This window comes from Siniperca chuatsi, linkage group LG15, assembly GCF_020085105.1.
Source record: "Siniperca chuatsi isolate FFG_IHB_CAS linkage group LG15, ASM2008510v1, whole genome shotgun sequence".
Taxonomy (NCBI): domain Eukaryota; kingdom Metazoa; phylum Chordata; class Actinopteri; order Centrarchiformes; family Sinipercidae; genus Siniperca; species Siniperca chuatsi.
The window spans coordinates 23188382-23202712 of record NC_058056.1 but is presented as its reverse complement, the minus strand read 5'-3'; the positions used below and the strand labels follow the sequence as shown (position 1 = coordinate 23202712).

Below are 14331 nucleotides of genomic sequence, written 5' to 3'. Positions count from 1 at the left end.
TAATCTCCACTGTAAACTATCTAATAAAAGGCAACATGCCACCAAAATAATGATAATAATAGTTACAATAATAAGAAGAATAATACAACATTTTATGGGAATCCATCCAATAATTATTGAAATATTTCAGTCTAGACCAAAGTGGCGGATCGACCGACTGACATTGCCATCCTTAGGGCCACGCTGCTAGTGTGGCTAAAAATATAAATGCTTCTAAAACTGTAACATAGAGTTTAAGTTCTTTTGTATACTGATATTTTTTCATTAGTTCAGTTCTTTCTGTTTGTTGACTTACTATATTTTAATAATTTAAGTCATACAATCCTTAAGTTTAATAAGGTAAATTAGTTTATACATTGCATTAACAGTTACATATTGTGAAGGTTGTTGTAAATGTTTTTTTTTTTTAATAAATACAATTTGAGGTCACAGTGCTGCTGCTGGTGCTTTTTGTATTAAGTAGGTCTATCTGTCATTGAGCTTAAGATGTGAGAAGGACAGACTAAAGTGACAAGTGACAAACAGAACTGAAGGAACAGAATACAGGCAACTGAATGATCTTTGTTAATACGTGACACTGAAACTGCTAAATTTCACTTGCTAACTGTGCCGGTGCTCTTTTTGTTTTCTGGACATGATTTCATTCCACCTTATTTTTTCATAATATTTACAAACCTGCACTCTGTAGGAGATGTCATCTCTGCGCACGGTAGAAAAGGTGGGGTTGTGTTGTTGCGGGTGGTGATGATGGTAATGATGCTGGCTGAGGGGATCGGTCACGGTGCTGCACATGCCGTCGTTGCCCAGTAAGCCCACCAGCGTGTGGCGTTTGCAGGGAGGGATGCTGTGGCTGGAAAGGGAGACGGAGGGGCCAGTGGGGTCAGAGGTGGAGCCCAGCCGGAGCTGCAGGGAGGTGGGGAGCGTGCGCAGAGACAGCTGGCTGGTGGAGGAACGTCGGCAGGGCTCCAGGCCTGTGGTGGAGGTACGCAGGGAGGAGTGACGGCTGCTGCTGTAGCGGTAGGACGACGACTGGCTGGCAACAGAGGCTCGGGCAGGAGAGTGGCGTACCAAACCCGACTGAACAGACTGGGAACTCTGACTGGTGCCTGGACACAGGGAGGAGAAGTCAGACGTAGACATATGAAATTAAAGGAGTACTCCAGTGATTTAGTGTTGAAATCTAATAAAAAATTGGGGGATTTACGAGAGACAGATTAAAAAAAAAAAAGGAATACTCAAAATTGGTGTAGCAGAGACTGTGATATCCTGGATTTCAGTCCCTAGTATGGGTCAAGCTCCAAAAAGTCTGGATCCCACATTTCCCATAATGCAACTCAATAGGGTCTTTCATTAGACCCTCCCTGCCTATTCATCTCTTTTAATCCTGCCTATCATCTTTCAAACTACACATCCCAAGTTCATGACACAAGCTTTCTGTCAAAAATTTTAAATCTCAAGTCCAGTCCGAGATAACCTTGATGATCAGGTTTAATTTCTCAGACTTCAGAATACAATATACAAGTGTTTGTTTTGCAGGCTGAGTAGTACTGCCCATGATGAGTAAACCAACCTTTATGTGTAAAATGAGTGGAGTACCCCTTTAATAAAAGCAATGTTGCTTATAGCTTTTTTTTTTTGAAACACTAGGTAGGATTTCTTTCTAAAAGATACACATGACATCATTTCAAAGTACTCAAGTTCAATTTTGGACACTTGCCTCTTAGAGTCACCGAAGTTGCCTAGATGCAAATTGACAAAATTCAAAATAAGTATATTTAAACCTATACTTAGTTTAACAGAACTCAAAAAGATTAATTTGTCATAGTGTTCATAGTATTAGTGGTTGTCAGATACAGCAGATCTCACCCAGAGTGTGCGGCGGGTACGAGTGAGAGGGGGGAGGTCCAGAGGTCCCACCCTGCGACACTGAGCTCTGCTGAGAGTCGCCCCCTGTCCCATTCCCACTGCCACAGGACAACCCCCCTGCATCTGAATCCTCGATATTCCCTCCGCTGTTACAGCCAGCACCACAGCCTTTCCGTAACCTACAAAAGAAAATTTGAATATATATCAATATCAACTGTCCAGCAGCCCTGAAAGCACTTCTACCCTCAGCTCATGTCCCAGGTCGAATCACCCGGAGGTTACCGCCAAGCCACGCCTTGTCACTCCCCAGGGATCACACTAAATGCTTTGACAGGAGCTATCTCCACTCTACTGTAACAACATGGAACAGCTTTCCCCCTGTAGTCGTCAGAGACAACACATCAAGCAGTGTTCATGCCTTCAAGAAGAGATTGAATAAACGCCTCCTCAGCAGGAGACTGCAATCCAAAAGATCAAGGACTTCAAACTAGAGGCTGACATTTTTTTGGGAATCCTGTGGGTCACGGGATTCCTGTGTGATTCCCGCGGGATGGAAGTTAATTTCACTATTCATCACGTGACTGGGACGGAACAGGAAAAAAAAAGTCAACGGGAGCGGACAGGATGGGAATCATAGGTCAGTTTTTATATATAAATATGTAGTTCTAATATGATAAATGCTACTTTCTGATTTTGTTTTATATTAAGTATGGGAAGCAACAGGAGTCATTCTTCTGGGATTGGGACGGGACAGGAGTATTTTTGGGTTGGGACGGGAGTGAAAATCCACTCCCGTGTCACCCTAGCACTACACTACACTAGCTGCAGATCACTGAAAGGCTCTCTAAATGGTATTCATGAAGCTTATCTGCAAAAAAAAATAAATAAATAAAAAAAAAAAAATATATATATACACACACACACACACACACACACACACACACACACACACACACACACACACACTACAGTCAGATTAAAAAAACACAGAGGAAGAAAGAAGAAAACATTAACAGGGTATGAAAATATTATTTTACTACACTTACCACTTAGTTTGGGTTTTAACAAGCACTACACTTAACTACAGAGAGCAACAAACCTGTGCCAGGTGCTGACAACAAAGTTTCGGATATTCCCAATGCTGATAGGGCCTCCCAGGATGTGTCCGAGCTGGGGGTGCGAGTTGCAGTAGGAGGTGGTCAGCGGAGATACATAGATGGGATATCCGATGGGCTGGTCACAAGAAGAATTGATCATGTTTCGCAGAGCCTGCTTGGCATTCTGAATGCTCCCGCGCTCTGGATTTCTGTTTCTCAGGAACACCAACTCCTGCTGCTGCCCTGCCCAAAGGCCTCGGACACATTCTTTATTCACCTGCAGCACAAGAGGTTAAGTTCTCATTAAGTACTGTGTCTTAGAAATAGCAGCAATCAAAGAATCAAAGACTAATTTTAATCTGTTGCAGATCACACCTTGATGACACGGAAGCTGAGGTATCGTCGATTGAGCATAATGATTTTGTACTCGTTGGTTCCTTCGTCGAGGACGTGGCGCAGGGCGAGGAGCGATGGAGCGTTGGACAGCACAGCGCTTCTCCAGGCTGGATCTCCCTCGTGAGCGATGACCAGGTTCTGCTGGTGGGAGGAGATGGCCTCGAAAAGAACAGCTGGCTCCTCATACTCATCTGGGGACGTGAAGTGGTCCTAAAAGAACAGGTGCAACATTTTGTCACCGATCAAATTTGACCCTGAGAATGAGGTAAAAGGCAGTTTCATGTGGTACCTGCTGTGTCTCACCTGGTGTAATTTGAGAGACATTCGGATTCCAGGCACCACAACTTTCCTGAGCAGTTCCATGTCTGCGAAGATCCACTCGTCTCGCACTGAAGAGATGCGGAAATCTCCCTTAAATAATGCATGAAGTCCATAAAGAAAAGACTCCAGATTGCTACGATGGAAAGAGGAGATTAAGGATAGTTTAGTCATTACTCATATGGTTTTAAAAATCAGTTTATCCAGAGTACAGACGGACGAGAAAGAAGGAAAGAAAACATGTGTATGTGTATGCGTGCATGTATATGTAGTTCAGCACAGATGACCATATGTCTTTTTCTTCATATTACTTGTCTTATAAAGTATGCTTCTTTTAAAAGTTACAGAGAAAACATAAAAGACATGAATGTCTCAGGGAATTCCTGTTGTTCTGTTTCATGTCTGCTTGCCTATATAAGTGCCTTAAAGCATTATAAAAGGTTAACTTATTACAATGAAGATTACTAAATAACCTGGACATATGATGGGCTGCTGTTCCCAGAGCTCTCCTTCCCAGCACACACAGGCCGAAGCAGAGCAGCACCAGAGCCGAGTCTTTCTCACTGTCCAGTGGCTACAAACAAAGCAGAGACAAGGAAGGTTCATGAAGATCAAATCCCATTTGGTGCTAACTTTTACCTAAATATCTTATCAGTGTTATGAACTAAAATTTTGAGCAGGAATTGTAATGTCCTTTTTTACATATTGCCAGAACACAGTGAAAAAAAAAAATCCTTACAACTGTAACAAACTGTATATAATAGCTGAATGAGTGTTGTCTGCTTTAGTGCCTGTTAGATTTCAGATATTCACAAACAAACAGCCTGATCCACAACATACACGTTGTCACTCAGGGAACAATGCCCTTGCAATTACCTTGGCCCTTCGAGAGTTGCAGTACTGGATCCAGGCCAGGTAGACTCCACAGAAACTGTCCCTGGAGATGCCTGCAAGTCGATGGTCATAGTCCTCGTCGATGTTGGGATTGAAGGTGGGATCCAGGTCTACGTAGTTCCTCTCTCCACATCCCCGCAGGCCGTCTTTCATGGTCTCATTAGCCAGCCACTCTTCCAGTTTGGGAGAAGCAATCACATAGTAGATGATACCCTGAGACCAGGAAGGGATGATGCCTTTAGAGCATATATAAATAATATACAGTGCATTTAAAAAGTTACACCTTATTTTTAACAGTCCAGCTCCATCCCACTAACCTTGACATAGTAGGTGGTCAGGATGCGTCGTAGATCGAACACCTGCAGCATGGAGGCGGCGCTGTTATCTGTGATGCTGTAGCCCTCCAGCACGTATTTGGTGACCAGCACCTCCCAGGCCAGCCAGCGCTGTCCAAATGCAGCATTAAAGGACAGGATGTGAGGGAGGTGGCCCGGCTCGCAACAACAGCAGCCCTCGTCTTCCTCAACCCCCTCAGTGATGGCCTCTACTTCCCTCTGCTGGCAGTAAGTTCCTGTGGAGGGAAATATCAACAGATTCATATCGACAGAATACTATACAAAACAAAAGTCAGATCAAACCTTATGTGGAGAATCCAGGTTATTTCTCTAAACTGTGCAGCAACTATGACAACTGGCAAATCTAATTTTCCCACTGACCCATCTGAATCTCACATTTATAAAGTGGTTAGATACCCATGTTGACACAAAAAGATATATAGGTTGTTTCTGATGCTGTAAAAAATTGATTATATTTTCAACAGTGACAGTTGAAAAATTGTTGACAGACTGGCGATGAGTGTCATGCTCTGAAAAGTGTCTCAAATTCTGTAAAACGTTCACTGTGTGTAACATGCACTCTGTTTCAGCAGCTTTGTTGTATGGCAGAACACTATTGGCTGAAGTCCTGCTGATAAAGCACGCACAGGTGTGTTTCGCAGGAAGATAAAGCACGACTGGGCTAATATACTGGAATGCTAATATCACAAATGGGAATGCTGGGCAACCGGTTAATGATCCTCATCCCTTCTATCTCTAATACTCAGACCTAGGTCAAGAAGTTTGCAAATAAAGTGGTGGAGTTTTATTAAATCTGTACAAATATGATTTGGAGACTGATGCTGGAAGTCACTCAAAAAAAGAATAGTATACGGACTTGATTTTCAAATACTTTTAAGTTGTTAACTAAAACCACATACATTGGGAGCTGGTACTAAGTGGAAATTTACGCATCACTAAATTAAAACTTGTTTGCACTACACAAACTAGTTGTTATGTAGAGATCAGGTCTTACTAAATATTTACACCCAGTAACTGCTAGGTGTAACTGTTACGTAGCTAGCTGACCCAACTGACAGAGCTAACATTAGCTTGCTAATCTATACCCTGTCACAAAAACAACACAATATGACAAATTACAAAATGTTATGCTAATAACATGAATGACTGAATAACGTTGTTTAGGTTAGCATAATCAGATATTTCCTCCTTACTCTAAACTGCATAAATACTATTAACTCTGAAACACGTATTTCTCCATGTATGCATATATACGTAAAACAAAGTCATACCTTCATTTATAAGGGATTGGCAGTTAACTTTAATATGTCATTTTGTTATTTTTGGAAGTTATGTCACAGCTTGTGATGCTACAGGGACTTCTTGTTTACATTGTTGATTGCTTTTTTATTGAATGGTGCTACAGATGTTTCCTAGCAACCAATTCATACATTACTGAAGTAATGAAGAACATAGGAAGGACACAATACCATTTCCTGAATATTTTACTTACATATCTGACTACCACACATTTATTTGTTAGTTACACAGGCAGCTCCAGTGGGAATCAATTTTAACCAAACACACATGGATCTTCTCACCTCTGAACTCCAGCCCTCTGAGCTGAAAGGTGACCAGGCCGTTGCCGATCTCGATAAGATGCACCAGAGCGTTTAAGTAGTCGGAGGCCAGGATGAAGCAATCCCCAGTGCTGAAGTTGCCCCATCGGCCCAGGAGGAGGTCTCCACACAGGCTGTGTTGAAGGGAGCGGGTAAGGTGTTCGTAGAAGATGGAGTTCAAATTGTTGTCATCAGAGCCTGAAGAGGGTAAGAAGAATGATGAAAAAAAAAAAAGAAGAGAGGCAGATTCGTAAAACACATTACTGCATTTTATGTTTAGTCACTGAAATCACTGGAATAGGCCGAGGATTTAAAGCAGTTTCTTATAAAAATACACTTGTTCTTTTAGCCTAAATCACAAAGTATGACTTAGATAAAAGCATAGATTCTCCCAGTTTGCCTCAATGAAATTCTGGTGTCAGCTATAGATGTCTTGTTACCCAAAAGAAATTCGGAACTTCAACTTAAACAAGGGTAACAGGGCGGAGAACAGTTTCAGATCCTTTGTGCTGCCAAACTTTAAAGGGAAAATGATGCCCTCACCTGGATTTCTGTCCAGCTGAGAGGCCAGCCGAGTGTTAGAGTGATCCACTCTCTTGGTGCTGCAAACAGAGAGGATTGAAAATCACACATTTTAGAAGCATATTCCCAGAAATAGTATTAGATTTTAACATGAAATAGTATTTTAAAACTTTTTTCCTTACTTGTAGTCTCTCTCCCAGAACTTGACGGGACGGACATAAGATGTGATGAAGATAGCACTGCCCAGGAAGGGGTTGAGGGGAGTGGAGAAGACTGCTGAAACTACAGCCTGGACAAACAGCATTGCAGAGTCTGAAGGGGCTCAGGTCAAGGATCACTTGAAACATATGTATTCTTTGCTGTACCTTATCTGCTGTCCATGTGTTGAAGATGAGCTTGAAAAAAATCCTATACATTTAGATACACTGATAATAGTGAGCCACACAGGGGTTTCTAATGTTTGCCCACCCTCATTTCCATGCATGACAGGGACAATAACACAACAATAAAAACACATCACAACAAAGAACAGTCCAATCCAACACCACCAACAACTACGGCCTCAAAAATGACAATACATTTGAGTCAACAGCATCAACCAAAACATTAGCAGCATCACAAAGGCAGGATTTACAGCAGAAACTGGTGACTCAGTGTACAGTATACAGTATATGTCGTGATAAAATACAGCAGTGAAAAGATACGAGGCACAGCAAAGGGCTGAGCAAAGGCGTGGAAGGCTGAGCCCCATGTGATCTGCCAGGGGGCAATGTAGGTGTAGACAAAGTGCAGCTTGTAGAACAGCTCCCACATCTGTAAAAAACAAAGAAACAGTAAATCAAAAAGAAAACGCAGTGAACTTCAGTATATAACTGCATGGATATAAGCAGCTGTATATAAAGCCTTTAACTACAAAATCCTTTGATTGCATGATAAAAATACTGTTATACTTTGCCCTGACCAGTTCAAAAACAACTGTGCAGTATGAATTATTTGTATTAAATTATAATAATTACAATATTTTAGATGACATTAAATATATGCATAATGTACAACTTGCACTGTTCTGATTCTGTACAAGACACAATTCATATATTCCTCCCACCTTGCTGAAAACGATGGACATGAGGAAGAGGTCGAGCAGCAGCGTCTCGGACAGATGGCGGTAGTCGAAGGTGAAGAAGAGGACGGTGAAGAGGATTGTCACATACTGGTAGGTAGGACTGCTGTAGGAGGAACGAAGCAGCTTCAGGCCTGCCACTGTGATCATCAGAGCGCCGACCCTGGAGGACATTTTAAGTAACATCAGTGCATGTGGTAGTAAGTCAAACATGATAGAGTTTGTAACACTAAAATCATGATGAAACCATTAAGGCATACAAATATTTTCTAAACTAATCTGAACTAATTAAAGTATATAGTAGTCGTAAGCTACTTGTCAATTAAAGGAATAAGAATATTTTGGGAAATACTCTTATTTTCTTTCTTGCCGAGAGTTAGGTGAGAAGATCGATACCATTCTCATATCTGTATGGAGCCAGCATCCGGTTAGCTTAGCTTAGCATAAAGACTGGAAACAGGAGGAAACAGCTATCCTGGCAAGGTTAACCAATTAAAAAAAAGAAACATATTCAAATAATTTGCTTTACAGTATTTGGATTATCAATGTATGATGTAACAATCAGATACAAGTATAGTGAAGCATGCTATGGAAGAACACGATCCACCTTTTAAATTAAAGTTATAAAATTAGAGAAAATACGGAGTAAAACGGAGATTAGGTGTACGATACAAATATGTTGGAAAATAGTAAGAATTCTCACTCTGTGTCAAGTCTCTTTGGACTGGCGAGCTCTCTGGCGCTGCCACTCAGCTCATTAAGGATGACGAGAGGATAGAGAACGTTCTTTTCCACAAACAGCAGCCACACGTGAAGCTTTTCAAACCACATCACATGGGCCGCGTCTGATGAGAGAGACAGGTGAAATTAAAATTTTGGAGACAGTTAACGTCATTATGAGATACAGCATAGTTAAGCGGATGTAACAATCCAGAAGAATCCAAAATATTGTCGATATTGTTAATATTCTTTGTTGATATTGACAACTGACATAAAATATTAAAGTAATTGATTCCATTTGCTTTTCTAAACACCAAGTGTCTGCTATCACTTTCTTGGGAAAATATCTACTGCACAGAAAGTAATATGTTCATAATCATCAAGACAAAGCACAGATTACTTGTATCACCACTTAGGGTATGATTTGGAAACACTGTAGTGATACTGAGAGCTGTTTTGGTTGCTATATGCGAGCCAGCGTACTTACCCCTGACTTCAAACTGATAGTACTCCTTAGTTTTGAGCAGAGGGTGAGAGAAGCAGTACCAGGGCAGCTGCTTGCGGACTTGAGGCAACAGGTAGTGGGTGAGCAACCCCACCGTGCCCAATAAAGCATACAGCACATAACTGAGGAAAGGCTAAGGGGACACAGAGATAATGGAAATTAATCCTTATACACAATGAGTATCTATCTGCATGCATAAGACCACCCTCAAAACCACACCAAATACGCAACTATTTGTAATTAATTTGCCGTTTCTTGTTTTTCGTTCCCCAAAGCGGCAGACATCAAATTCTTTTCCTTATTTTCTTGTCACTTTAATAAATAAAACTGAAGGTTTATATGAAAACAAAAGACAATATTCACTGTACCTGCAGTGCAATAAACACTGTGCTGACATGGATGGCGAAGTAAAGGACAGCAATGACCACACAGACGATCAGGTCAGACTGCAGACGCTCATTCTATGCATTCAATAACACACATTGGGGATGGGATTAGAAATATAAAACCTTTTAAAAAGACCTTAGCAGCTTTAACAAATGTAATTGTATGCCTGATATTTTCAAACAACAATCCTAGTTTCAGTACAATTACCCAGTCCTGGCTTTAATTAGATGAATGCTGAAGGTTAACTCACCACAGAGGCCCTAAGCTTCTCCGGTAGAGGGTCCTGTACTTCTGACAGAGGGTCCTCTGGGTTCTTGTTTTTATATTGGGCAAAATCTTGGACTGTATCAGTGAGCTATAAAGCAAGAAGCAAAATAGCTGGTTCAAATACCATGAATATCCTGGGGGTCCTCACAGGGAATGTATAACCACTCACTGTTAAGACTGCAACCATTGTGTGAAGCAGCTTCAAACGGTTTGAACTGAGCATTTTTGAAATGCTTAGAAAATCCCTGTCTGAGATAATCCACAGCATAGGTACGAGTAGAAAAGTCACAGATTATTCATTAATAAGTATTTCTTTCTATCATACGTGGGTCAAGCAGGTAATGGAAAATACTTTTGATGAACTGTTTGCCGGCTTATGTGAAAGATGGGTGAGTTTACCATAGGTGACCACCAGTGCCAGACTTTAAACGCACGATAAGGAAAATATTTGAACCTCACTTTGATATTTATTTCTCTGAGAAATCACCACAACTCAGATACTACAAATACTATCTAGGACTATTGAGGTTTGTTGTGCAAGGCAGTGAACTTACATGAGGACAGAAGGGTCGCTGCTTTGCCGGCTCAGGTGGTAAGACACTGCCACCAAGAGGCCGCAGAACACAGAAAATAACACAGGGATGTGATGAGGCTCCCAGGTCTCCTGAGACACAGAGAATAACAAGGTTTTAATATATTTAAATTTTCATCTAGCACCATCATCAGGTTAAAATCTAAATTTCATCCAAATATTTTGGTTTATGACTAATGATATTCCCATCAGCCTCAGTACTTTTAGTCTAGTGCTAATTAGCTAACATGCTAAAACCCTAAACTATGATGGTGAACATGGTAAACATTATACCTACCTAAAAATCTACATGTTAGTATGCTGGCATTAGCATTTAGCTTATAGCAGAACTGTGCGCAAGTACAGCCTCACAGAGCCGTTAGCACAGCTGTAGACTCTTAGGAGGGATTATTTTCTTTGTGAAACAGTGGTTTCTATACATTAATCTAGTTTGAATAGCTTTTGTTTACAGTCACAGTACAGAAACTTACATTAAAGCAAATATTGCTGGTTAGCAGATACTGCAAGTTTTGGATGATAAAGTTGTTTATCATCTCTAATATGTTTGGTAATAAACTGTTGGTATCGCTCAAAAGAACAGCAAACTAGCTAAAGCTAAAAACCTTCATTTTAAGGTTGCTATAATGTAGAGGACTTAGAATTGTATCATTTGGAAGTGAAGTGGTGGTTGTTGAGGACATCATTTTATAGTGTCTTCTAGACCTTATTTCTGTCATAAGATTACTTTTTAATTGCAGTTGAGTGATATCTAGTTAATTATACTGCGTCTTAGATGGCTTTGCTCTCACCTTCAGAGCTCCGTAGCAGAAGCCATAAAGCAGAGCGACGGTGACGATGCTGCGCAGGATGCTGTACAGCGCTGACAGAAGGCTTGTAGAGGCTGCAGAGAGTACAGAGGGGATGTCAGCAATGAGACCACTCAACCAGACAAGCACCAGGCCAGGCAGAATGCAAATCAGCACTCTTGTGAAGCCTACCATATCATAATATATAAGGCAAGAGGGTATGGAGTGTCTATTGTCTCATTCTGTAGAGGTCAAAGTCACCCCTGCTGAGAAGTTGTGCATCTACAAGTCACTCACCATTGCCCCCAAACACATGGATGTCCAGCTGCTCGAAGAGGTACATGACGAATGTGTTGACTTGTGGCAGCAATCCCACGAAGAAGATGATGGGAAAACACAGAGTGAAGACTGCCGGGAGACGCACACAAGGTTACAGTAATGTCAGTGCGACAAAATGAAACGTTAATTTTTTAAAATAGTTTTTCATATACATCAGATTTCAGATCATGCAGATGTCAAGGACTTGGTGTTTATGACTGTGAGCTACAAATATTATTCGTTCACATTAGCGCACAGTGGCATGTCTCCAGGGCAGCAGGAGCAACTAATGTTGATTGTTGTTTGATGAAAGGTGGTTTTAATACTCAACAAACAAATAATCATTGCTTTTAGTAGAGAGATTGTGACTCATATATATTGCACTTTCCAACCATTTTGGTGGATACACTTCTAATCTTGTAACCAAAGCTCAATTTGTCTTGGGGAAACAATGAAAGTATAGGTATCATTTTTGTGTGTTCTGATAGCCCAAAAATTTGGTGCAACAAATCTCCAGCCAAACTACAATGTTTTAACTATGATAAATTCGACAACTTTGTATCCTCCATTAAGCCCAGTGCCAGAAGTGTAGGAGTTATCTTTAATTCTAATCTTCCTTGTGATGATCATGTTAATAAAGCAGTATAGACCTGTTTTTATTTAAAAGTTATTCATACTTTAATCTTTTCCAGAATTGATTATTGTAACTGCCTGAGTGGCAAAACCCGCTCATGTCTTCTATTGATACAGTAAGCATCAGCCAGACTCTTAACAGGATCAAGTAAGAAAGATCACATAACCACCATTTTAGCCATTTTGCATTGGCTTTCTGTTGATTTTAGAATTGACTTTAAGGTTTTACTCATTACTTTTAAGGCATTTCACGGTCTAGCTCTAGCATATTAAAATTTGTGATCTTTTGTGCTCATGTGTACCTGCACACATTTTTGTCTAGCTACCTCACTGCCTTCCTTTAAATTTCTACTAAAAACGTGTTTTCATAAAGTTATTTTATAAAGTTTCTGCATTAAGTGATCTATCTGTTTCCTGTAACTTTTAACTTCTTTTTATTGTCCTAATCATTTTTATGATTTTATTCCTTTGGCATAATTTTTTTCTCTCCAGTTTTTCTGTACAGCACATTGTAACTTTGTTTTCAAAAATGCCATACAAATAAAGAATGTTGTTATCAATATTTTTACTGTACATGAATACCACAGGGGTGTATTCTTACCAATGACAAGGTCCCTGGCAGAGGCGAGTACCAGGGAGCTGGTAAGTGCGACTCCGTACAGGGTGAAGCGGGATGAAGTGGTCCTCAGACTGCCGTAGTGGAGCAACCAAATGAGGCCACAGCACAAACAGAAGTAGACAGGCCGGCTGTATGCTATGATACGATTATGACCCTGCAGGGAAAAGGGTACGATGATAATAAATGGTTCATTATAGATGCTGGGCTTTCCCCATTGTGGTCTAGTATAGTTCAGTATTCAAAACCTTTAAATAAGAAAAAAGGGGAAAATATAAAAACTGCTAATAACGTTTCTTCAAGTATGTTTTACTTTTTGGCTGTCTTATTTTTGGAGCATGATTCTGCCACAATTAGATAGTCAATTCCCACCATGACCTACAATATTTAAAATATGTGCCCTCGTGATACACTGTGAATAAAAGCATACAGCAAATAACATTATCTGCACAACTCAATAAAAGAAAGAATTCATTCAGTGGTATGAGTGTCATATGAGCCCCGGGGACAGTGACACAGGTATAAACAGAAATAGCATCAAGTGTAAGGTTTCACAAGAGAGGGAGAATGCACGTCTGCAGTGAGCAGGTTTCAACCCAAGAGGCTATGAGCTGCCCTGCTTTTTCACCGTAGGGAGTGCTGACAGTTAACACACCAACAACCAGATTAAATAGACCAGGTTTGCTCAAAATGTGTCAACAATGTCATGAAAAGGGAAGTAAAGAAGTCTTTGAGGTGAGATGAGGTGAAGGAGAAGGGGACAACACATGGGGAAGAGGAGGAAAGAGAGGGAGAGAAAGGGAGACAGGCAAAGAGTGAGAGAGAGAGATGTGGTCTAAACTCTGGCCAGCTATTTAAAGCTTGTGCCTGCAGCTGAGTAGGAGCTGCATTAATAAAAGACGCCGTTTCAGAGCCCTTACTGAAGCAAAGGAGGGAGGAACACACAGACTTGCAGGGGACAAGCAACATCATTTTCAAGAACCAAAACAGAAACAGAAAGAAATACTGAATAATAACCACAGGTCATATTATAGATGAAAGAAACTGATTCTGTATTTGTCTACCCTCAGTCTAACATTAAAGTGTAATTATGAAAGATAATTACTTACATGTCGAGGGGAAGAGGAGTCTGGTTGAACACTCTGGCAATAAAGAAAGACACAGGTGAATTCACTAATAATATTGACTTTTTACACTTAATGTCTTGACATGCCTGTGTTACTACTTTATTGCAAATAGTTCAGAATAAGTATGCTATGTAAGTAACCACGAAATCATTTTTGAGCATCAAACTTTGCTGTGTGCCTTCAGTTTCAGCCTGGCAGTAAAAAAATCAATTGC

At 40.5% G+C, this 14331-nt stretch overlaps 1 protein-coding gene across 1 annotated transcript in view; it reads right to left on the bottom strand.

The window, feature by feature from the left end:
* pcnx1 (pecanex 1) overlaps positions 1–14331 on the bottom strand; it is a 36710-nt gene that overhangs the window by 1954 nt on the left and 20425 nt on the right. Inside the window, 23 exon segments of the mRNA XM_044167418.1 lie at positions 676–1106; positions 1867–2045; positions 2966–3240; positions 3339–3569; positions 3663–3813; positions 4151–4251; positions 4554–4784; positions 4889–5142; positions 6508–6723; positions 7069–7127; positions 7230–7359; positions 7752–7860; positions 8153–8330; positions 8871–9012; positions 9375–9525; positions 9761–9853; positions 10030–10103; positions 10106–10134; positions 10601–10710; positions 11427–11518; positions 11721–11831; positions 12976–13147; positions 14100–14132. Coding sequence (XP_044023353.1) covers positions 676–1106; positions 1867–2045; positions 2966–3240; positions 3339–3569; positions 3663–3813; positions 4151–4251; positions 4554–4784; positions 4889–5142; positions 6508–6723; positions 7069–7127; positions 7230–7359; positions 7752–7860; positions 8153–8330; positions 8871–9012; positions 9375–9525; positions 9761–9853; positions 10030–10103; positions 10106–10134; positions 10601–10710; positions 11427–11518; positions 11721–11831; positions 12976–13147; positions 14100–14132 — 3552 coding nt within the window.